The following is a 24953-nucleotide window of genomic DNA, read 5'->3' as shown; positions in this document are numbered from 1 at the left end:
TGATTTAATATTCACAATTACACAATTGATTAATCGGCTTTTCTTCCTTCAGTGTCCTCAGCAGTTCCCTGATTCTTGCCAGCACCTCTAAGAAGTGTCCTCCTACGAAGGTCAGAGAATTAGTGAGACCATTTGCTAGAAAGGGCATGGCCAATTCTATTGTTTTTTCTATACATTGAAGACATTTGGTTTTGAAATCAAAAGATGAAAATGAGATGATGGATCAGAATTTCAACTTTCATTTCCTGATATGGGGGGAATCTTGCATCTTGTAATATAGCCTCTATATTTCTGCTTTCAAGATCTTCTTCAAATGGTGGATTTGTGATACCTTTATCCCTGATGTGGAGGTTTTTGGTGATGTCATTGAGAGAGCTGTGAAGAAAAAAACAAATACAATGTTTTTGTCATCAACTGCTGTTGTTTTGTGGGTACTTTCTAGTGGGTACTTTCTTTTTCAGGACATTCCCAATTGTTGTATTGGCTTTGCCCAATGCTTGTGCAATGGCTCTGATCAATTTTCCCTCTTTTCTCAGCTTCAAAATGGCTTGAGTTTCTCCCATAGACAGCTCTCTGGTCTTCATGTTGGTTCATCTTTTTTAACAACAAATGCACTCTTTACAGGCAAAAACCCAGGGCTAGACATTATTAAACAATCAATCTAACAGGGCACACCGGGGCAACAAGAAACACCCGTCAGTCACATGTTGCAATATTTTTTGATCAATTGAAGGATGGATGGGTTTAAACAAAAGGTGCCATATTATAAGTTGTTTAACAGATTATTTAATCTAGATGTAAATATCAAGAATTGAAAGCTGAAATTATGATCCATCATCTCATGTTGATCTTTCGACCTCAAACCCAAATGTCTTCAGTGTATAGCAAAAATAAAAGAAGTGGTCTTGGCATTCCAATATTTTCAGAGGGGACTGTGTATTGTTTTTGTCTTTACAGTGCAGCCTTACTTCAAATGTATGTGTTTGTGCTTTTCATATGTATTTGTCTGTGTGAATGCATAGCCTGCTGGTCGTAATGAGAAGAAGCATCTGTTCAGTGACACTGATACTGACAATATGACGGAAATTAGCTGGCTAAAATCAGCCAACAGGAAACCTAAACCTAAAGTGGCAGACTACACGAGACAGCCAGTTAAGCCCACTCATCCTCCTGTGAACATCACATGTATGCCTTTTGCACAGCCATGCTATTCTTCTTTGTTCTGGGGCAAAGTCCTAAACCACAATATACAAATTATTTGACAATGGATAGGAATTCCTTATTTATATTTATTTTTCACTCCACCAAGAAGAATACTTCTTAGTCATTAATTGCAACAAGTCTTTTTTTTTATTATGATTTAAATACTATTTGACACTCAGCTTTACCTCCTTAACAGAATGTTACACCAACAGTTATACCCAACTTTACTAAAAGATTTATAAATGAAGCCCTATGTTTGCTTTTTTCTTTGGTATAATACTCACTGTTTCCTCTGTATTGCCTTGTTGTATGAATGGGGAAAAGAAGCTGTAAAAAATATTCTTACTTTCTTTTAGTTGAAACTCCAGACAAACCCATTCCCTCACCAAAGGCTGCAAAAGCATTGCCTAAACCAAAGAGGGTATGTGAATATATACTACTGAAAAAGAATGGTATTATGATTTTCTCTTTAACGTTGTCTATTTAAAATGTTTTGTTTCTCTTTTTGACATCCTTTTTTTGCTGGACTATGCTGGGCTTAACTAAATTTCAGAAAAGGCAGAAGAAGGTGGTAGAAGAAAAGCATGAGAAAAGCAAGGATGTTGCCAGCAGAAAGCCTAAGAACCTCAGGCCCCAAAGAACCTCAGTTCTGACCAAATCCTACAGAGAGTTGTCTGAGAGTGAGTCAGAAACTGATGGACCACCTCCAGCAAAGGCAGGATTCTGTTGCCTCTCTATAAATAATCTGAGCTGTAATCCTTTTTGTGTTTACTACACTGTGACATGTTAAACTCATCTCTCATTAAACAGAAGTTGATCATCAAACAGCCAGAAAAGCCTCAGAGGACAGCTTCAATTCAGAATAGGGCTGCTATAGTCGAACCACCTGTCAAAAAAAACCATCAACTCAGGTCAAAGACAGTCCATAAGGGTGTGAAGGAGAAACAGGAAAAAGAATTATCTAATCATGTAAAATCAAAGCAAAAGAAGACGATTGCAGCTGTTCTGGGGGCTACCAAAGGACAGGAAAATGTTTTGGCCCCTAAAATCGCTTCTTTCTGTGCTTCTCCTTTCCCCTCTAACATAATTAAATGTAAGATAATTTTTTTCTGCTGTAAAAGCTGTCCCCATACAAGCCTTGCCTTTGTGGTACTGTTAAATTTATTTATGTGTGTGTCTGGAATTAGCGGCAGAGAAGAGCACAGCCACGCTGAGATCTGCTCTTGCACCAGTGGATCCTATGTCTAAGGTACAGATTTTTGCCTTTATACAAAAATCTGAACATTATATGTTCTCTTATGTTGTCGTCAAATGAAATTTTTTGTTGTTGTTGTTCAACTCTCACTTAATGGAATTTAATGGTTAAATAACCACAGAAGTCTCAGGTGCTTCAGACTTCTTCAGTCCAAGCCATAGTACAAGAAAGAAAGGTAGATGGTATAATTGAACAGGCTGAGAAAGAGAATCAACAACCAGGAAAAACCACTACACATTCAGTGACAAGCAGCAAGTTTATGGAGGAGAAAGAGGTCAGTGAAGTATTGGGTTCTGAACAGTCAAAAAGCAGGAAGAATTTGCTTTCTCCAGCATCAACAAAAGAATCTTGGGCCTCCAAACACACCTCTTCTCGCATTTCACCATTCTCCATTGAGAAGATGAGATGTAAGAAAATAGCTACTTATTTACTTTATATCCTAAATTTTTTTTCTGCTGTTTGATGTTTAAAGTATGTGAGTTATTTCCTTTAGCTGCAGAGAAAAATGCGTCCTTACCCAGATCTCCTCTGACACCCCTCCAACCTTTGTGCATCTCTCCTGTTGATGCTATTTCTCCTCCCCTGGAGTTGCCTAGTCATCTCAGAGGGATCCAAGCATCATCCTTCTATAAGACATCAGGAGGACGGGATAGTGCCACATGTCTTCCTCACCCTTATGTAACCCCTGTTGCTCAGAGGCAAGGTGTTCAAGAGGTATGTCTGGCAAGAAGTAGGGCTGCACCAAAACTGAGTATGTCGATAATGAAAATCCGCCCACATGGATTTTATAGTTAAAACATTGTTTACTTAACCAACAGCAAAAGCTCCTAGTAATGTAAGAGTGTATAAGTGTCTACTTTTGGGTAAAATACACTGCTTAATAGGGCTGTGTAATATGGCAATACATGTCATGGGATGATAGAAAAATGTTTATTGATAGATATTTTCCCATATCATTTATATCGCCAATGTCGCAAAAAACCACTTTTCGGGAGACGATTTACATCACTAAGGTCAGAGCTACGAGCTACTAGCGGTGTGCTGTACCAAAAAAAAAAAGGTGTACCTAAAAAGGGAGGTACTTCTATAGTGTGGATGTGGTTTGGGTATAACAAATCAGGCACTGACCTTAAAACAGTCATCTATAAGGTATGCCACAGACCAGACATGAATGCATACCGTTACTTCATATAAATAATTTTTTCATCAATTTTAGAGAAACTGTAATATACAGTATATCATAATATATAATAATAATAATAATAATATATTGTTTCAATATATGAAATTATCCATGTAGTGATATAAGATTTTTGTCCATATCGCCCAGCTCTGCTGCTTAAATTTTTGGGCTCAGCTGCTTCTGTTAATTGTAGGAACAGGACTGCCTAATTACATTAATAGAATATTCATATTAATCAAAATTATGTTTATTGTTTACTTACTTGTTATTATTTAACAGGGAATTGTTGTTTTTGCAGTATATGTATTAATATCAACTGATATTAATTGTCAGTTTAGCAGTTCTTCTGATTCTTACCTGTACTAGACATGAATCTGGATTGTCGGAGCTAGATAGGCATAATATACTTACTAAATTGTTGAAATGTTCTTATATAGTGTAGCCTGTCCCTTGTCCCACTGTTCTGTTTCAGAATGCTGAGCTGAGTCCTGGGCAGCCATTGGTCCACCCCCTCATTGCCTCCACTGGTAGGGAGAAATGTTCTTCCCTGCTCAACTCTCCAGACGTAGAAGAAGATCTTAGGGGCTTTCTAAACAGCACCAGCCAAAGAGTCGTGCAGGCATGCTTTGACAAAGAGTCTGTCATCTCTTTAGTGACACTAAGCCAATCATCACGCACATCTGTGAACAATATAGCTATGATCTGCACTGAACTTGAGGTAGAGAGGTTTCTTGTCTTGCGCCAGATTTTGTTATATGTTTGATTATGCTTAGGCATCTGGAAATGGTCTCTCTAATAATAAATCACTTTGCGCAGAAAACACCTGCATCTGTTCAGGGAAGCAGTTATGGAAAGGCAGAATCAGGTAATACCAATCTTTTATTTTTCCCTTGTTTCCAAATAGTCATGTCTAACCCACTGTGTCATCAGGTCCAGCAACCAGTCGCACTCGACCCAGCTCATGCAATTCCACAAGTCTGCCTGAGCAAGACGACAGTGAAGACGAAGACAAGAGGACTAAAGCTGGACCCAGTGAACTCGCTGTTAGAATGAAGCCAAGAAAGCTGTTCAAACCTAGTGTCAAGCAACAATCTAAGAAAAAAGGTTAATATTGCGAATTTCATACTGCTTTTCCTTTTGTGAGCATTATAACAAACATTTGTCATAAAGTATGTACAATGTATGGCAGAGAAACTCTGGTGTGATAATCTCTCTATCCTCTTTGGAATTAATGAGAGCATAAAGGAATTGTAATTAATGAGAAAATAAAAGAAATATAATGTAAACTTCTTGGGATATAGGCTCTAAACAACCCATGCAAGATGACAGCAGTGCTGAGGAAGGGGAGAAAGAGAAGGGATCAGGTAAAGGAAGAGGACCTAGAAGTATGAGTGAGTGTGCAGTTGATATTTTGCTCAAGTACAGATGCAGCTAGATATTTGAAATGGCAAGAGAATATGATGGCTTTCCAGTTTAAATATTAATGTACAAAAAGGTGACAAATTAATGAAAAAATGTATAAATGGGTTTTGGGCCACCATGAGCCACAAGAACAGCTTCAGTGTGCCTTGGCACAGATTCTACAATTCTCTGGAACAGTACTGGAGGGATGAACACCATTTTTCCTAAAGATATTATTTGGTATTTAGATGGTGATGAAATTTGGACATGCCGGCTCATCATCTCCCACAGGTATTCAGTTGGGTTGAGATCTGTTGAGAGCATATGGTTTACATTATTTTCATACTCATCAAACTCCCCCATCAAGATAGAAATGTTTTTTTATAGTATAAAGGTGATCAGTCAGAGTAATTTTGCATTAATTTGCATTGACCCCAGATCTTACCAGCAATATGCCCGCCATAGCATAACACAACCCCCATCTTTTTGTCACTCGTCGGTATACTCAGACATTCCTGTGCCGTTTCTTGGCCTTTATAAAATATTAAGAATGTATTATTCTATATAGATTATGTTTAGTTGTTTAAAAATGACTGCTAATGTTTAGGGGTTCTTTAAAGCATAGAACAATGTTTTTGCTATTTAATATACTTCCAGTGCATATATCCACTTCAGATTTACACACATTTACTTATAAATATACAGTACTTAGAAATGACTTTGTACTTATAAATTTTAACAAAAAAGTATGTATTCATAAGTATAAAGGATGATGTGACATAATAGTGTTATGCATTATGGTTCAACCGTGGCTTATTCCTCTTGGCAAATTATCTTCAGTCTCCCATCTTCAGTTTCCCATCTTCAGTTAAGAACTCACAATTTTCAAAATCCTCCATAAATTTTGAGTGGGATACAATTACGAGACTATGCCACACAAAGTCTGCTTGAGTTATTTTGGCTCTATGTTTGTTGTTGAAAGATCCACCTTCTCCCCCTATTCAGTTTCTTGCCCAATGAGAATAAAATCTCCTCTAATATGTCGCTCCATTCATGTTTCTTTTATAATGTGTACCTTCTTTAGCATTAATCTGAGAGCATGTTGTGAAAACTTGAATGATGCACCTGTCTGGGGCTGATTAGTTCCATGAGCTTTGCATACTTTTGAACCAGTTGTATTGACAGGGATAAGGTCTTTGACCTTATTCTCCCTGAGAACTTTAGCAAGCTCATTCACCTTCACCATGATAACTACTAGCTGCCATCTGTAACATCTTATATAATGACACTTGGTTAAATTCTTTTTATGCTCATGAATATACTTTTTTGCTCATTTATAATTACAAAGTCAAAAGATATGTGTGTATAAATGTCCAATGGATATATGCAGAAGTACTGTATATTAAATAAAATCAAAAGTGTCTGAATACTTACATATTTCCTCTCACTGTTTACAAAGCAGTTTGTCCATTACATTTATTACCTTTTACTGTGATGGTTGTTAATGAGATGTTAATAATGAGATTGTTAAATGTATTTCTCGTCTGTTATGTGTTTATCGGGGTTGGGCATATTATTAGTTACTGAAGATATGGAAGTGCGGTCCACAGTGGTGTCAAGCTGTTGGGAGGCAAGTGTTGAGGCAGATATGGATCTTGTACAGTCTGAAGTGAGCACATCTCAGGAGATGGGCTATGTCTGCCGCCAGTTCAGCTCTGAACTTAAGAGAAAATTTGAGGTAGATGAAGATCAAAGTATTATCGAGTAAATGGGGAACAGCTTAAACAGAGAATTCAAATCATGAATAATATGAACATATAGTGATATGACATTGACAGATCTGAGAGCAGAACTATGTAATAGCTTAACTCATGCATCATATAGCGTAACAATATAACCAAGTACTTTAATACATCTTACTCAACAAATTAAGTTCTATTTCACCCCTCCTAACCAGCAGGGGCAGTGTTTAACACTTGGATATGTTCCTGTGCGCACCATGCCGAGATCACTTCTTTTCCTTTTCTCTACTCGCCAGGACCACATGAAAAGTTTGGAGCTATTGTGTTCAGCTTGTAACTTCAGTCGGAGCTACAGTTTTTTTCTGTACCTCAAAGCTGTGATCGACTCAGCTGTGAGTGTAAACCATTGCTCTCTCTGTCAGAGCATTGGCTGTGAACTGCTAGCTAAAATTGGTACTGCATCTTTTGAGACACCCACTCAGCCATGCCAGTGTACAGGATGTATCCCTCACACAATGGGTCTAATAGGCTGCAGGGTGCCAGGTGCATCTTCACCAAGCCAAAACCCTATCAATTCCAGCACCATGGATCTACGCTTGGGCAGCCAGTGCCCGAATCTCCTGGAGCCAGAGAACGGCCCTTAGCTCAGGGTCAACTGTTTTGCTATTGGCCTTCTTCGAGATTTAGACTTTGGCTTGGAGGCTCACTACACTGAATGCGAAGCTAGACTTATGCTAATTCGACAAGAGCAACTAAGCAGGCCTAGACCTTGATTTGAAGGCCAACCACATCCAACCTGGGCAGGCTATGAATTGCAAATGCTTGGCTTCGGTGCTTGTCAACACCCAGCAAACGTTTTGAGGCTCTCTCCAAGTGTGTAAAGATGTTGAGTAGACATACCTCAGTTAAAATCGCTGATTTTGGAGCCAAAGCCACACAATTGCTTACACCCCACAGTAAATCTCTTCCAATAGCCTGGGGTCTGAGCCTACTTTGTGGTGCTTGACCAGTATGCACAAGGATGGTATGTCTGTGACTGGGTTCAGGGGATTTTTTCAGCCGAAAACAAACCTACAACCAAGCTTCACTACTCAAACACAGCTCTGGTAGCGACCACAAAGGGACCCGGGTCGACCTGCAGCAGCTTCCAGATGTAGCTGGCAGGCTCCAAATCAGCCGTGATGGCCACCCTTAAAATGGCTTGTTTAGAGTTGGACATGAGTTCTGTGTATCTCAGTGTAAGGATTACATGGACAATTATGTGGCAGAATTTCAGCAGTTATCATCTACATTCTGTGGTGAGACCCTTGGCTAATTTGTCAGGCACTGATGGGTCATCAGATGAGACATCACATCAGATGAGGCATTTCACACTGAAGTACACATTTCACTCTAAAGTACCTTTTTTGCAGGGACTACTGTAGTAGACAATGTAGTCTCTGTCTGCATTGAAGATGGTATCCAGATTCAGGTTCCAGGAAAAGAAGGGACATTGCAGTAGACACGTATAGCAAATACAAAGTCACTGCCATTTTGTGACTTTGCGAGAGGTCTAAGCATGTAGCGATGAGAACATATCCAGGTGTTAAACATGGCCCCTGGCAACTGTGGCAGAACCACAGTTACTTTCATAACCAGCTTTAAAAAATGCATAGCTGATGTTTCTGATAACTACATCTTGAACATCATGGTGAATCAGCTATTCAGATGGCAAATCTGTACAATGTCACTTGAAAATATTTCATGTGTTTTGTTTTATTAGACTTTAACTAGCCAAACATCAGATTAGGTTCATAATTACCATTATTATCTTATGACAAATATTTAATAGAGCCAGTAAATACATGCGCACTGATGGTGTGTTGCAATATTGGCTGTACCTTAGAACCGCTCAAGGAGAATGGATCTCTTCACCAAGCAGTCCCTAAAAGCCTGCAAACAACATGTTTCCACTATAACCATGAAAGTGCAACAGTACAGGTCAGACTTAAGAGCATTAAGGTCACAAATACCTTATTTTCGGGGGCTGAGTCTTCCTAACATAGACATTTTCCATGTAACCTTTCATGTAGGTCTCAGAGGCTGGAGACGGTTAAACGAGTTCTAATGGATGAAATTAAAAGCTTGGAACAAGATGACACATCTCTGCGGAACATGGAAGCGGAGCTGACTGTACACAACCACATACATACACACAATATAATATAAAAGAATAATATATTAAATATAATATTTAGTCAGATTTATATCTAACAGTAGTGTTTATAAATAGCAGTTTCCTGCAGTTCAGACTTCCATCTAATATATTTCTGTTTGACTATTTTAAAGGCTTACTGGAAGAAGCAAGCCCTGGCTTTCCATGCTTACCAGGAAAGAGGAACACAAAGGTGAGACGTGTTAAAACAGTGGAAAATATTCACATAATATTGCCTTTCCCAGGAACACTGGGTGTGAGGTGGGAATACACTCTCAATGGGACATCGGTCCATCATAGGGCAGTATGCGCACACACGTTCACACACTCATTCACACGTAGGGGCAATTTATCTTAGCCAGACCACCTACTAGCATGTTTTTGCATGGTGAGAGGAAACCAGACAACCCTGAGGAAACCCACATGGACATGGGGAGAACATGCACAGGAACTGCACACAGACAGCAAAAAGAGCTGAAGATAGAACCAGGGACCCTGGAGCTGTGAGGTGGCACCACTACCTGCTGTGCCACAGCACTGCCGGCTTTCATATAATTCACTTAAAAATTTACTTTAATTTTAATACTTGCTTTAATAATCAGTGATGGTCAAACAAATGAGAGATTTTTAATTCATAATTCATGCTCATGAGACAAGGACATTAAATTCTGAATAGGGGGTGCACAATTGTATTTATTTATTTATCGGTCTGTCATGAGTGGTCTGCTCCAGTTACCTTATCTAACTACTGCATTACTCCAAAATAAAAACTCATTTCTGTCATATTTCTGTACAAACTAGCCTGAAATTCACAAAAGAAATGTGCCTTTATTTTTGAGCCATGGTCCTTAGCTCATGCAAAAATAAAAATTTAATTATTTTTGAAATATTTAAAAAAAAAAAAAAAAAAACATTAGATAGACAGCTTGCCAAAAAGGTCCACAGAGCAAATTATGTATTGCAGATTGCTGCCACTGATGGGAGTATCTGCTTCAAAGTGTGAATAGGCCCTAGTGACACTTAATGACAGGATGGGGGGTATTTCCTTATTTCACATTTATAACTTTGTTATCTAATATGTTAGCCACATATTAGATGGCCTGTATAGGCAGCTAACATTAATAAAGGTGCCTTTAGTTAGTAATTGCAATAGAATTTAAAACATATTAGTAATATACACTTTTGTCCACTTTATTAGGAACACATGTACACCTGCACATTCATGCAGTTATCCAATCAGCCAATCATGTGGCAGCAGAACGTTGAATTAGCTTTTTTTCCCCCCACTGTATTTACAGACTTTACCTTTGTTCATTTTGCCACACTGATATTTTCCTCAGGCTACATCATTTAAAAAGCACAATTGAAACAAATGTATGCCGAAACTTGGACTATGAGGAGCAGATCTTTTTTTCACAGGTGAGTGTTTAATGCTTTGAGGAGTAATACACTACCTATTAAGAACCTAAAAGTAAGACTTCCATTGTTCAATGTAATTTCAGATGCATTTGATGAAGAAAGACATGAAAGCTGTTCAGGACCACTTATTCAGACAGATGGTGGGTGGAAGTATTGCTTCAGAATTTCTGTTCATTAAAAACATATTTTACTTTGACAAGATTAAAAACTTTGCTCTTTTTGTAGCATGAGGAAGAGTTGAAAAGTGTACGTAGAGGACTACAGACCTTGTTCCTTTCAGATGTCCCCATGTTTTTACAATAGAAGCCAACTGGAGAACTTACAGTAGTTACAAGTAATGTTCAATATGTTTTAAAAGCATGTTCTTATTTTTCAGCAGTATAGGTTAATATAATTTTAAATCACAATGCTATTTAAAATGTTGAGTATTTATTACTTTGATTTTGTATTTTATTTGTTATGGTCCTGTTGGACAGAGTTGTGGTTTTAACTCCCTGAAACATGGTGATTTTAACTACTAATAATGAATAGCTGTAGAAAAAAAACATCTTATAAAAGAGACAGTAGTAAAAACATAGAAAATGTAAAAAAAAATTTATTCATGAATAAACGTTACCCCTGACACTTACATTCAGTCCCCAAAGGTATGTTTACTGGTCAGTTACTAAATAAAACAACAAAACATATATTCACAGCAGTAATGCATGACAGGAATGTGAATCTCTTTGTCTTTTTTTCACTACAGATCAAAATGTTTTAGCCAGTGCTTTTGGTGCAATTGACAATCTCCAGCTTATTATTTTGAATCAATATCTAATATCATTATTATTACTACAACACTGCAGTATGGACAAATGAGTTCATAGGTTGTGTGTAAATTGATGGATTTCTGGATGCCTAGTTAGCTATGTTGGGATAGATAATAAATGCTGATTTGAGAGCTTATGTTTCTCTAGTCCTTACAGCCTCCTAACAGCTTAGACTAGAATGGGTTCTTCAGGAGTTCATTGGATAGTTAATGGTTCTTGCTTTCTAAAGGGCTTATACTTGAAGCCTTTTGTAAAGGGAAAGTCTGTTACAGGGTTCTACATCGATTTAACCCTTTTTTCTGTGTATGAATTCTTCAGGGTTGAGCATGTACACCCCAGCAGTCATGAGTGTTGTAGGGCACCTTATGTGAATTCAAGAAAGATTAATCAAGTTTAAAGTATTGGCACATGTGACTTTGTTTGGGTTGCTCACCACCATTAAAACAAACCTGTCTAGTTGATCAATACTTCACCATGTGAAGTCAGGGGCTCTGGACCCAAATTACTGAAAGTAAGACAAAGCATTTCTCAATTAATTCTGAAATCAAATTGCTTAACAGTCGTTTTTTCGCTCATCTTTTTTCACCAAATAAAGACATTAACCACTAGGTTGTTTGAACAGACTGCATTTTGTACATTTGATATTAAACTCTTTAATTAATAGGCTTACACCCCTTAAGTGACTTTTTTTCTTCTTTCCATTAAAGTGGATCTCACATGCACACAAACTTTCACTCAGAGTTGACTCAGCAGTTATTTAAAAACTCAGTTTTAACATCAAAAATCCTTTCATAATGGCCCCTCTTCTCCAGCCTCAGAGCGGAGGTCCTCAGCTGCTGCTCTCTGCTCAAGGTGCTGTGCCCCTGCTTTGGAGCTTCTGTCATTAACTGCACCTAAGACCAGGAAAGCTGGAAGAATAAGCACTTCCCATGGATGACGTCATCTCCAGGATTTCGCCATTGTATGTCTATTTTAACTTTCTTCACAGAAGAAAACCCTCTTCTACGGCCTGTGAAACCTGCATGTAGAAATATACGGGATGTTAGCAAAGCTGACTTTCATGATCACTAAGCTTGATTATTATGCTATTTGACTGTGGCTAGTTGCACCAGTTGAATTTAAACACTACTGAAGATTAATTCGAACGTAAATTGTCATGCTTGGGGTTAACTTTTAAAACGTTACATGTTTCTACCCTACTAACTGCCAGGGTGAGTGGTGAATGTCACTTGGATATCGTCTTGTGCACATTCATGATGAGACCTTATACAAATGCACCATATGACGTAGCATACTGGGCTTGTGCAGTTTGCAGCGATCTAAATAACAGTTTGTGACTACAGTTGTAACTTGTCCTCAGAATTCAGTTTCTAAACTCCCAACATCCATCCGTATTCATCACTCTGTGTTGTGGTAGCTGTATTTGTGCTCAATCAGAAACCTATGGCTAATAACTTGCGTTAAGTTTCCTTGTTAGCTTGCTAGGTTTTCATCTATCACTTGCGTATTGTCCACAGGTTATCTACAAACTGTTCTGTTGCTCAGTATGGCACTCGCTTGATCTGTCATGACACTTTACATCACATCACATGCCATCTATGACCTGTAGGCCTGTTAATACATCCTGTTAGAGTGAATACATGGTTCTCCCTCACCTTACTGCTCACTCCACCACTGCAGTTAGTTCAACTCCTCTAACACACACAACGGGCCAGAGCTGGGTTTCCATCTACAGTCCCCTCCAAAAGTATTGGAACAGCAAGGTCAATTCTTTTTTTTTTTTGCTATTCACTGTAGACATTTGGGTTTGAGATCAAAAGAAGAAAATGAGACGATAGATCAGAATTTCATTTCCTGATATTTACATCTTGATGTGTTAAACAACATGGCAGACAGACACAAACCACCCTATTTTTTAGTTGATCCAAAGTATACAAACAGATTGTCTTAAAATGAATAGCACAACATTTGGTCGCAGGTTCGTTGCTTGCAATAACTGCATCAAGCTAGCAACCCACTGACCACCAGCTTTTGCATTCTTCTTTTGTGATGCTTTTCCAGGCTTGTACTGCAGCTTCTTCAGTTGTGGTTTGTTTTGGGGGGTTTCTTCCTTCAGTCTCCTCTTTAGGAGGTGAAACGCATACTCATTTGGGCTAAGGTCTGGTGATTGACTTGGCCAGTTTAAAACTTTCCACTTTTTTCCCCTGATGAAGTCCTTTGTCGTGTTGGACGTGTGTTTTGGGTCATTGTATTGCCTCATGATGAAGTTCCTCCCAAACAGATTGCATGCATTCTCTGTAAATTGGCAGATAGAATGTTTCTCTAGATTTCTGAATTCATTCTGCTGCTACCATCATGAGTTACATCATAAAGATTAGTGAGCCCATTCCAGAAGCTGCCGTGCAAGCCCAAGCCACAACGCTACCAACGAGCAATGTTTTGGATCATGAGCAGATCATTTCTTTCTCCACAGTGTGGCCTTTCTGTCACTTTGGTAGAGGTTAATCTTGGTTCCAGAACTTCTGAATATAGCCTTCGGATTCTTACTTCTGATGAGTGATTTGCATCTTGTGGTACGGTTTCTGCTCTCAAAGTCTTCGAACAGTGGATTGTGAGACCTTTACTCCTGCCCTTTGGAGGTTATTGATGATACACAGCTTCAGCTCTGAGTGATTAATGGCCCATGCTACAGTATGCACACATGCAGTCAATTTCTAAGCTCTCTGGAAGCCGAGAACAAACACCAGCTATACCAAACAGTCTCTGGTTTGGACATCAGCATACTGACTGTGCATTGATGCTGGCCCTGATTCTGAGTCAAATGTGACCCAAGTACTGCAGCTTAAACAACCTTCTGATTGTAAACGTCCATGCCCAATGAACAAACAGTTGTCTCTTTCTAGGAGTGTTGATGACTTGATGCCAGATGTGGCTCAGCTGAAATTTTTGATCCTGTAAATGAAACCACATATAGTAGAATCTCATATCATTGAGAAAAGTCCTCCTTCTAGCCTGACAGCCGATTCTCCCACACGCTCCCCATCCGACTATAGCCATGTCTGGGATACTTTTCCATTCCAACAGTGAACCAACAATATTGGTTTGCAATATTCAGCCTCAATATTTAAAAAAAAAACTGGCTTCAGCATCGTCTGAATTAGCCTTGACCAGCTTGCATCACTGGCAGGCTCCAAAGAAGCTGGGACAGCCACCCTCAAAATGGTGGCAGCTCAGACTGGACTGGATGCTTACATGCAGCTCATAGTACCAAATGTTCTCTTCTGCACGGTGTCAGTCACGAAGGATTTCACTGACCCAGTGTAAAGACTATATTGAGAGTGTTTTTGGACTGTCTGTCCCTCGTCTTAGCTGACATGACTGATTTACAAGCAAGTTGGCCTATATTACGTGCATGCAACTGACACTCGCATCATTGGTGGGTCCACCAGACACAGTGTCAGACCTGCACTGCCCAGATGCACTAATGACATGCTGCTGAGGTGTAACAATACTGTTCTGCATGCAGTGCGAACAGGCAATTTGTTAGCCATTTTATGGGCAGCATCCTCCTGCCACTAAAGAGTTCCATGGAGCCTGCCCATGAAGGATAGGGGCTGCAGGAAGGAAGCTTTACATTATTTTACATCACTCATTGGGCAATGATTACATCAGACCATTGGGTACTGGTGACAATATAATGGTTTTTAGTTCTAACACCAGCCCCTTTTTGTGAGAGTAGAACATATCAACCAGCCAGCTCTCTACCCCTTAATTTTTTATTTATTTATTTTTTTTTATACAGATCTCAGACATTACCTTGGGCTGGTCTGTTCAGACATGTTGTGACATCAGATGGTCATTTATCTATGGTAGGGATGTAACTGAATTCAAATACATTATTTGCATTGAACAGATAATGCATCCTAATCAATTATGAATATAGATACCAACAGTAGGCTGAGGATTCTTTTTTTTTTTTGTTTTTTGTTTTTGAAAGCTTGCCAATAAGTGTGAAACCCATAGGATGAAACAAAAATGTTTTTACTTTAATGTGGTGCTTTAAAGGATAGCTCATGGAAGATTGTGAGGATGATTGCCAGGAGTCATCATAATTCCCATCCCAACTACAACTCAAAAACCACACAAAATGCCTTGAGATTAGCCCAAACTGTTTGGACATAGAAAAGGTAGATGTATGTTTATTGTTTTTCAGTCTTTTTGTGGAAAACAAGTTAACAGTATTACAGTATACCCTCACCAAACACTTTATTAGGAACTCTACACTAATACTGGGTAGGGCCTCCCTTTGCTCTCAAAACAGCCTCAATTCTTCATGGCATGGTTTCCACAAGATGTTGGAAACATTCCTTTGAGATTCTTGTCCATGTTGACATGATTACATCAGCAATTCCTGCAGGTGCACTTTCAGGTGCACTTTCATGCTGCAAATCACCCGTTCTACCACATCCCAAAGGTGTTCTATTCCATTCAGATCCAGTGAATGGGAAGGCCACTGAAGAACACTGAACTCATTGTCATGATCATGAATCCAGGTTGAGATGACTTTTGCTTTGTGATATGATGCATTATCATGCTGGAAGTAGCCATTAGAAAATGGGTAAATTGTGGCCATGAAGGGATGCACATGGCCAGCAACAATACTGAAAAGGTCTGTGGCATTCAAGCGATGATTGATTGGTATTAATGGGCCCAAAGTGTGCCAAGAAAACATTCCCCACACAATTACACCACCTCCACCAGCCTGGACTGTTGACACAAGGCAGATGGGGTCCATGGATTCATGCTTCTGGTGCCAAATTCTGATCCTATCATCTGTGTGCCTCAGCAGACATCAAGATTCATCAGCCTTGGTTATGTTTTTCCAGTCTTCAACTGTCCAGTTTTGGTGACTCTGTGCCCATTGCAGCCTCACATTTCTGTTCTTGGCTGACAGAAGTGGAACCCGACGTGATCTTCTGCTGTTGTAGCCCATCTGCCTCAAGGTTCGATGTGTTGTGCATTCTGAGATGCTTTTCTACTCACCACAATTGTACAGTGTTATCCGAGTTCCTGTAGCCTTTTTGTCAGCTCCAGTCTGGCCATTCTCTATTGACCTCTCTCATCAAGGCGTTTCTGTCCACACAACTGCCGCTCACTGAATGTTTTTTCTTTTTTGCACCATTCTGGGTAAACTGTAGAGACTGTTATGTGTGAAAATCCCAGGAGATCAGAAGAAATACTCAAACCAGCCCATCTCACACCAACAATCATGCCTTGGTCAAAATCACTGAGATCACAATTTTTCCCCATTCTGATGGTTGATGTGAACATTGGCCCATATCTGCATAATCTTCCCAGAAAATCACATGAGCATTCCTTCATTGAAGGAAATACACTGAGACAGAGGGGAGCTAACCGCTAACCACTTCACTGCCTCTTGATCATGGCTCTTGTTCCTGATTGGCTGGTAATGGCAAAACAAGTTACTCTGTGCGAGTAACTTAAGTCTTATCTTAGTACTAGTTAGGATGCATCTGTGATGGAACTGAAATTCTACACACTGTTACTTCTAAATGACTTACTCTCAACATATGCAAGTGAAAATATCTTGAATATAGTCAAATTTATCTAGTTTTTCCTACTATGAGATCACCATACACCAAATGTAAGATTATTAAACCTATTTCTAGACTTTTTAAAAACTAATTTCAAACTTGAAACAGTCTTGTTCTTTTAGCAGATAATTTTGCTCATTTTATGCATTTATTTCAAGAAAGAAGCAAAATTATCTGCCAATTGAATAAGAAAATGTAAAGCTTAAAATAAAATAAATAAAAATGTCTCCAAATAGGTTTAATAATCTTATAATAGGAAATACTAGATAAATCTGACTATATTCAACATATATTCACTTGCTAAGATGTCCGTTTTTGCATAATGCTTTAGACTTTATACTTGTCTTAGGCTCAAACTTACTTTCAGCTGGTGCAACTGGCTGATATGTTATAGAACTGTACATGGTAAAGGCAGAAGAGTTCTTCATTCTTTGCTTCCTATAGGGGTTCTACTTGCAAGTCTCTGTGATGATAAAGCCCGCTGTTGTAGGGTTCTTCCAGTTAGAAAAGCTGAAGAACTCTTCAGTTTTATATCTGATGTTATTTCTAAGCGCTTCCAATATTTAATTGCATTATGAATGAACCCACGTAAGAAAAAATTAGCAAAATCAGGGCATAACACAGCCTTGTGTTCATTTTGGTCACATACACGTAAGGTCCAAGGTATATGAGGCTCTCCTATGTATCTTTAGCTCTGTAGTTGTGCTCACAGAGCTATAAATAGTATGACAGCTGTAAATAGTATGGACACAGCCTTGCACACTGACCTTGTTAGGTGTTTGCTTGATGCATGTACCTCCATCTCAGTGCTTTTGAACTCATTCAGCTCTTTCCGGATGGCAGCCTGCAAGATAACAGATAAGCCTAGTGCATCCCAATAGCAGACTCGAAGTTGCTTATATGTGCATTATGACATTTCAATAATACACTGGTGTTTTCTTTGAAAGATAGTTAGTTTAATCTGACTGCAGACCTTCATAAGCTGACTGCTTGTTGTCACTTACCTTGTCAGCTGCAGACAGTCTAGTCCAAGGTTTGTCAGCTCTCCTGTCATAATCCTGCGCTTTAGCAACCTCTACGTAGTCACTAAAGCGAATCAGGATCTTTCTCTCCCTCAGTTCATCGACTGTTGGCCGCTGATTGAGCTAAAAATCAAAAGAAGTAACATATTGTATATTTTGCTCAAATAACATCCAGGCATGTCCTTTTTAATAACACTGCGCACTCTGCATGTGACACTGATAGGTAAACTCACGATTCATAGTTTCCTAATTTGGGACTGCAGAGACATAGTTGACTGAAATGGTATGTGCAAAACAAACTTACTACCTCCTACACAAATACTAAAAGAATACTGCTTAGTTTTAGAATTTTATTTTTTTTATTGGTACATCGAAAAACATTATTTTTGCTGACATGTTTATGTATTTTTATGTTATCTCTGTTCTAACAACGTATGATTGGTATTTTGTGTCAAATAGATATGTAATGTTTGGAGAATGTCATACCTTTCTGTTTAGTCTCTGTTTTATTTCTCTCCTTTCCTCTTGCTCTGTCTGGTCATTCCGCTCTAAAGAGAATTAGATTAGCAATGATGCATGACACAGTGACACACAGAGGTCAGACGATTCTGGTGAACAGTATAAACACAGGGGACAGACTGTTATCACCTAACTTTAAGCAGTATTATTTGCTAAATTGGTATTTGCTAATAACTTTACATGAAACATTTAATTTGTTAAACCTAAGTAAGTAAACAATACAGAATGATAATAATACATCAATACCTTGATGATAATCGAGGCTTGATTGAGGCTTAATTTAACTTGATATGAAACTTTTATAACAATTTATATATTTTTCCTCGTACACTTAGGCTACTGTTTAAAAATAATTATAACACTTACGTTTTAAAATATTTCGGCTCTCAAGCTCCTCAACGGCCGGCCGTTGACTGAGTCTCCTGCGGAAAAGAACCGAAATCACGTTGTGAACCATGGGCTTTAAAGAGAGTTCCACAAGAGAATCCACAAATTATGGGATTATGGCACTGAAGCTGTGCTTAAAGTGACACTGAAGCCCAAAGTCTTTCTGCCTTGCCTACAAAATCTGACTAATTCTTCATCTGAGATACCCTCCACATTTGGTTGATGAAACGATGCAAGAATATCGGACAGATGTTTCTGTAAGCGCGTGCCGTGCCTTACAGAAGCTCAGATGTCGATGCAGAGCCTCTTTTAACTGGATCTGCGAGAGCTACTCTACCCATGTGATTTCCGCATACTGGTACACTCAGGAGTAGAGGGAGAGTTTATCGTTTAGATAAAGATTCTCTAAATATTTTCGAAATTCATAAATAAATGAACAAATATTTGGACAAATGAGGGTTCAGCTGTGCCTAGGCTATCAACAATGAATAATGTACAATATCAGTCATATAGTCTAATAACAAAAGATAGAAAATAGCCAAAAAAAAAGATATTACTTTCCATCTACTATATTAGACATCCTTACCAATGATTAAGCAGTCATCTCAAAGTCTTTAAATTTTGCTGGGGATTTCCACAAATGCACAGATGTAACAGCATTAATATTTCATGAGGTATATTTGAGACTCACTCTTGATGGGTCCCTGGAAGCTGACCTTACACTGACCTGTGTCATTCCCCACAACACCGTAAGGGATGAAACAGACATCTGCATGTTGCTTTGTTTTCTAACCTTTTTTTCTTAGAAGTTAAAAATACTTTCATATATTTGCATTTAAAATATGTATCAAGAAACAACTCTCTTGTGGAGCAGTGAATGGAATCATGGTTTTAAAAGAGATTTCATCTACGCAATTTCTTTTTAAACCATAAACATTTGACTGGCTACGAAGCACAAAGGGGGTCCATGGTCACAACATGTTACACTGAAAAAGATCTAAAAAATAGATTTTCACATTTCATCTGAAAAAGAAATATTAAGTTAGGTTGTGACCAAAGTAAAGGTTTGGTTTGTGAAGGCAGCAGCAATAAACCTAATATTGGCTGAGGAATGGTTGGCTTGTGGCTTCTACCATATTCTCCCATTATTCTACATTTTTCTTGCATGTTATATCTCTGGGTCAAAGCCCTGTGCTTTTGAGACACTTTCTAAAACCAGATTATAAAATTCAGTTGATATGCATTCTAATTATTAGCGCTGGTGGACATTTTATAAAGTAAATATTATTAACTTGTATTGATGTGCCTGTGATGAACTGGCTTCTCCCACACTGGGCCGAGTGTTGCTGTGATTGGCTCCGGATTCACCGCAACCCGGCTCAGGATAAAGCAGTTACTGAAGATGAATGAATGAATAAATGTCTTTATGTGCTCAAATTCAGGATAGAGTCTCCAGCAAGAACGGTTAAAATGAACCAGATGATGGAACACGAATATCATTTAATTTAGATTTGTAAAAATATTGCTTTATGCTCAAAATCTAGACTAAATACCAATGATATCCAATATATAACAAAAATTAATGACTGTCTTTTCCTTTGGATGTTTAAGATACAGTTTACCTTGAGCAATAGACTGGGTCATTGTGTGGCTTTGTATTCCAGTAGTAGCCAAAGTGAGCAACAATTTCCTAGATTTAATATAGATGAGGGATGGTGCAGAGCAAGCCATTATTTATCTGTGTGAACTCTAAAAATAGCATGCATGTCTTACTCCTGCAGAAGTGCAGAAAACCGCAAGGCTATAAATAGTAAGGTTGTGAGACTGCACTGTGTTGTTTTGTGAGAAACCATGTTGTACTGAAGGGTCTCAGTTGGTTTGCTTTTTATGCTGATTCAAGCCCAATTCTTCTTGTTTTTGAGCCTCTAATCAGTTATTTATTAAGTGTTTAAGGTTTACTAGGTGTAATTTAGTCATTTTCCCATCTGCTCCCAAGGAAGGGCGGAGGATAATAAACGCCTTTATGAATATGAAACTGCCACCCCGCTTTTAAAATAACCAGGAAAAACCTGAACTACAATGGTCCGTCTCATATCTGTGTTACTCATCTATGGTTTATTAACCTCTTTTTTAATCCTCATTTACCACTAAGCAGCAAAACTCCTCTTCTCCAAGATCTTTAGAAAATTTTACCAGCCACTTTCCTTATAAAAGTCTATCTGAGACTACTGATGTATTTTTATACACAAAGGGTTGTCACACTGATTACTGACCTTGTTTAGTTTAGTACTGTTTATTGCTCTTTATAAAAGATTATTTTATGTAGAAAACATTTTATAGCATTATTTGTAAGGCAAGTTTACTTTACACCATTTCTTCACCTGTGCCTAAGACATTTACACAGTATTGTGCTTATTTGTTTTCACATACGTCAGTGTTTTTATGTACTGTATGTATATATCTGCACTATGTGACCAAAATCTCCTTTCTTTTGCTTTCACACCTGCTTCCAGTGCAAAGCGGTGTCTAATACTATGCATCACGCATACATTCTGTACAAAATATTTTCAAAATAACAAGTAACTAGTAAGGATCAACAGCGTCTTCTAAAAAATCAGCACAGATGTGTGTTTGTATGTGAGCAGAACAGCAAGTGCTCCTTTCAATGGTGAGAAATACCAGAAGAAAGAACAATTACATGTATTGACAGCATTGCGTATTGTTATACAAAATATAAAAGAATATTTGTATAAGTGTTTGATATGAAATAAAAATTCACCTGCTGAAATAGATATGATGGCCAACCTTAATACTTCTCTTCTAACTATGCTTAATTGAAAATATTATGTTTTAATTTGACCTGCAGTTAGAAATAAGGCCAATTCATTTTCTCACTCCAGCACTTTCAGTACATATACAATAAGGAAATATTGTATGTATGTGACGTTTTGCTCATGGTGCAGACAAATAATAACCTGGTAAACATTGTATCAGACCATCTTTATACTTTGTTAAGAGGGTTTGTTTCATGTGTTTCAAGTAAATGGTAATTAAATCTCTGTCAGATTTACTTAATTGGCAAAAGTTTGAGTTAAGTTGAGGCTGAAGTGTGGCCTTAAGCTCATCTATTATGTCAAAAAATAGAAATATAGAAATATACTGTACTTGCAATCACCCAGTGATGAGTCTGAGGGAAGATATATACCTGCATATACCTGCTAAATGTTTCCTTTAAAATACAAGCGACTTCACATAATTTTCACAAATTAATCTGATGAAAAGATTTGAAAACTATTGTAAATGAAAATTTGTACCTCACCTCCTCTACAATCCCAATCTATAATATTTACATCAAATTAGTAGGCCTCGGCTCTCTGACTGCTGCGGCCTGGGTTCGATTCCTGGCTAGGGAACCGAACTCAGCCACTGGGATTGCACAAAACTGGGGAAGGTTGGGTCAGGAAGGGCATCCAGACTAAAAACTATGCCAAATCAAATATATGGACCAGTGATCCGTTTGCTATCCGCGTGTTAACCTTTGTTCATTTCAAGATTAACTTAATAGCTTAACTCGGCAGTGCAATCATTTAGTCGTTTCCCTTTTATTTTGAAATCACTGTATATGACAAATTTTTTGTTTCCCATTTTGGAGCTAACATTGTATTTAACATTTTAGTTTTTGTCACGTTGTCATTTGATACATCTATTCGTTTTAACAATTTTTATGATTAAACTACTCCTTCCTACCGTCAAGACTTGAGACCTGTACAGAATTGCAATGGTGGGGCCAGAATAGTGAATGCTTACTTGGCGAGCTTCATTTCAATCTGCTGGCGGATTTCTTGTCTCTCCTGGTCACTGCGCACAGGGAAGATGTTCCTGTCTTCCAGCTCCTGTTTGCTGGGCCGATTCCGCAGCTTCACCGCCAGCAGCTCCTTTCTCATTCGCCGTGGCAATGTGCCTGTACACAAACACTTCCTCTACTTTAAAGTGTAACAACATAACACATAAAGCTGCTTCCTGGAACCCAAACTGGGGTTGATGAAACCTACAAAAAACTTAAACATACATATTTAAAGAGTGTCTCAGAGTAAAAGTGCACATCCAGTATGAGCCTCCATATTAATGTAAGTGCATCCATTTGTGGTAAATGAAAATATACATGGTCCAAATTGATTGAAGTACTGTTATATCCCTGACACAAGAAGTACATTTGTGTCATGGAGGGTATTAGCCAAAGAAAGAAAATCACAAAATACCCCATGCCATTCCATGATTAGCGTATCTTCATGGATATTGATATACTGTATTTTTAAGTTATTTACCAGAAATGACAGACTCGTTCCAGCTGTCGATGTCGTATATGATTCCTGAGGCATCAGTAAAGCAGTTGCTTTGTCTCATGTTCTCCTTATTCTCCTCTGCCTCCTTCCTGCTTTCCACCTCCCCACTTGGCTCTCGCTCCGTACTGCAGGTATATATATATATATATATAGTCATGTATTATACACAATCAGAACCTTTATGATAGCGCTTATCATAAGTTTATGCTTTACTATCTTCCTCCGCCATGCCCTTAATCCCTTCTTTAGCTGTAGAAGCTGTTGTGCTCTGGCATCGCTATTCCCAAATATAGTGCATTCATATATGGTGCATTTTCTCACCCCAGAACCATACCTCCTGAACCCAGCCTCTTGGATGAGTAAGACTGTTCAAGCAAGTGCTTGAAAACCAGACAAGATCTTCATATAGTGAAATCAATAAGTGCAATTGTGTTCACACTGCTGCTCTCTCATCACACATCTACCACTATAGAGCTAACTAGATAAGCAGAACAGACTGGAAATCCTCACTCACCTATCTTGCCGAAGCTTTGTTGCCAGAGCACGGTGCAGTTCCTCAATGATACTGCTAGGGGGCAAAGGAGGATGCAGGGTTCCTATATGAGGTGAACTCACTGTATTGGAGAAAGGCCCTCGGAGAAGTACAGGACTAGGGCCTTCTAGGACTCTGGGCACCTCTTTAGGGAGAAATGAGTTGGGCTGAGGCACTGCTGTGAGAGTGAAGCTAGCAGGGTCTGAACAAAAATATGCAAATAAGAAACAGTTTCAGCTGTCTAAACATTTCTCTAAATTGTAAACTATGTTAGTATAACCCAACTCACCTTCTTCAGCGTTAAGCTGAGCGACCTGAATGCAATGATTGCTCAGAGGAGACTGTCTTTGAGGCACTTCATCTTCATCTTCCTCTCTTTCCTCTGTATTAGCATCTCTACCTTCATCATTATCTACTGGAGGGGACTCCTCCTCCTCTTCCTCCTCTTCCTCATCCTCAATGCTGTTAGGCTCTTCTGTTGTTGCACCATCTTCTACGGAATCAGGAACTGACAGGCAAGAGTGCAATGCTTGTTGAAGCTCAATAAACCCACATAACTGGCACCATAGTAGTAAAAAAAATCAAGTAAATATTGACACCTGTTGGCCTTAGTGTGTCTTTTGCAAGAAATAATTTCTCTAGTTACATAAACATGTGTTTATGAAGGTTTTCAATTATACAAGTCAAAGAATTTGTAGTTTTTGTAAGTCATGGTGACTGGACCTACAGTTACAGTCTTGAAGATGTTTCTCCAAACTGACAAGCCTCTCAAATTTGCAAAAATCTCTTCAATATTATATGTCCAGTACTTTTTCCGTACCTTTATTATAAGCTAGTTTTAGCCTATTTTTTATGTGTATAGGCTTATTAAGTGTTTAGGTTTATACACACAGACATAATATGAAGCCTTTATTTTAAATGTTTGGGTTTTTTAATCTGTTTTTTTAAAAATTTCCAATTAATGACACATATTGCCACACTGTTGTAATGCTGAGTTATGGGTTAGGATGTGCCGCTAACGGCCCTCACCGGTAGGCAGATGCTCGTGTTCTGAGCTGAGATACTCCATGCTGCTGATGCTGAGGATAGGCCCATGTGAGCCAGGCAGCCGGAGCTCCGCGTCCGAAACACTCTGAATGGGAGAGCTGATATTCAGAGAATGGAGGCCACTGGCCAAGGCCACATCTACACACACACACACAGCTTTAAATTAGTCACACTAATTAATGCTTGAACATTAAGTGTAAGTTATCTGGGACCATGAATTATGCAACACAGCTTGTTGTAATATAATTATATAGACACACACTCATATATAAAAAGCCTTCA

The 24953-nt window shown here is 38.5% G+C and overlaps 2 protein-coding genes across 6 annotated transcripts in view; one reads left to right on the top strand and one right to left on the bottom strand.

Annotated features, from left to right (window-relative positions):
* sycp2 (synaptonemal complex protein 2) overlaps positions 1-10839 on the top strand; it is a 29654-nt gene extending 18815 nt beyond the window's left edge. For 2 of the 4 annotated variants that reach the window (XM_053240851.1, XM_053240850.1), the window contains exons 29-47: positions 53-110; positions 1023-1185; positions 1560-1624; positions 1757-1918; positions 2014-2296; positions 2391-2452; positions 2580-2865; positions 2952-3172; positions 4114-4359; positions 4458-4506; positions 4572-4745; positions 4943-5032; positions 6623-6780; positions 8670-8764; positions 8857-8956; positions 9113-9171; positions 10319-10397; positions 10481-10537; positions 10623-10839. In XM_053240851.1, the coding sequence (XP_053096826.1) occupies positions 53-110; positions 1023-1185; positions 1560-1624; positions 1757-1918; positions 2014-2296; positions 2391-2452; positions 2580-2865; positions 2952-3172; positions 4114-4359; positions 4458-4506; positions 4572-4745; positions 4943-5032; positions 6623-6780; positions 8670-8764; positions 8857-8956; positions 9113-9171; positions 10319-10397; positions 10481-10537; positions 10623-10700 (2485 nt within the window). In that variant the 3' untranslated portion in view covers positions 10701-10839. Of the gene's footprint in view, positions 1-52; positions 111-1022; positions 1186-1559; positions 1625-1756; positions 1919-2013; positions 2297-2390; positions 2453-2579; positions 2866-2951; positions 3173-4113; positions 4360-4457; positions 4507-4571; positions 4746-4942; positions 5033-6622; positions 6781-8669; positions 8765-8856; positions 8957-9112; positions 9176-10318; positions 10398-10480; positions 10538-10622 lie in introns of those variants that run through there. The other 2 variants (XM_053240852.1, XR_008304238.1) reach the window with 2 other exon arrangements.
* A 135-nt stretch (positions 10840-10974) lies between these two features.
* The window catches only part of phactr3a (phosphatase and actin regulator 3a), a 33702-nt gene continuing 19723 nt past the window's right edge, over positions 10975-24953 (bottom strand). For both annotated transcript variants that reach the window (XM_026920384.3, XM_053240853.1), the window contains exons 3-12: positions 24654-24809; positions 23914-24132; positions 23607-23826; positions 23075-23217; positions 22557-22710; positions 18729-18784; positions 18330-18391; positions 17826-17966; positions 17589-17665; positions 10975-12224 (exon numbers count right to left, since the gene is read on the bottom strand). In XM_026920384.3, coding sequence (XP_026776185.2) covers positions 12209-12224; positions 17589-17665; positions 17826-17966; positions 18330-18391; positions 18729-18784; positions 22557-22710; positions 23075-23217; positions 23607-23826; positions 23914-24132; positions 24654-24809 — 1244 coding nt within the window. In that variant the 3' untranslated portion in view covers positions 10975-12208. The remainder of the gene's footprint in view (positions 12225-17588; positions 17666-17825; positions 17967-18329; positions 18392-18728; positions 18785-22556; positions 22711-23074; positions 23218-23606; positions 23827-23913; positions 24133-24653; positions 24810-24953) is intronic.

This window comes from Pangasianodon hypophthalmus, chromosome 16, assembly GCF_027358585.1.
Source record: "Pangasianodon hypophthalmus isolate fPanHyp1 chromosome 16, fPanHyp1.pri, whole genome shotgun sequence".
NCBI classification, from domain to species: domain Eukaryota; kingdom Metazoa; phylum Chordata; class Actinopteri; order Siluriformes; family Pangasiidae; genus Pangasianodon; species Pangasianodon hypophthalmus.
Note: the sequence above shows the minus strand (reverse complement) of the source record. Positions and strands in the feature narration are given on the sequence as shown.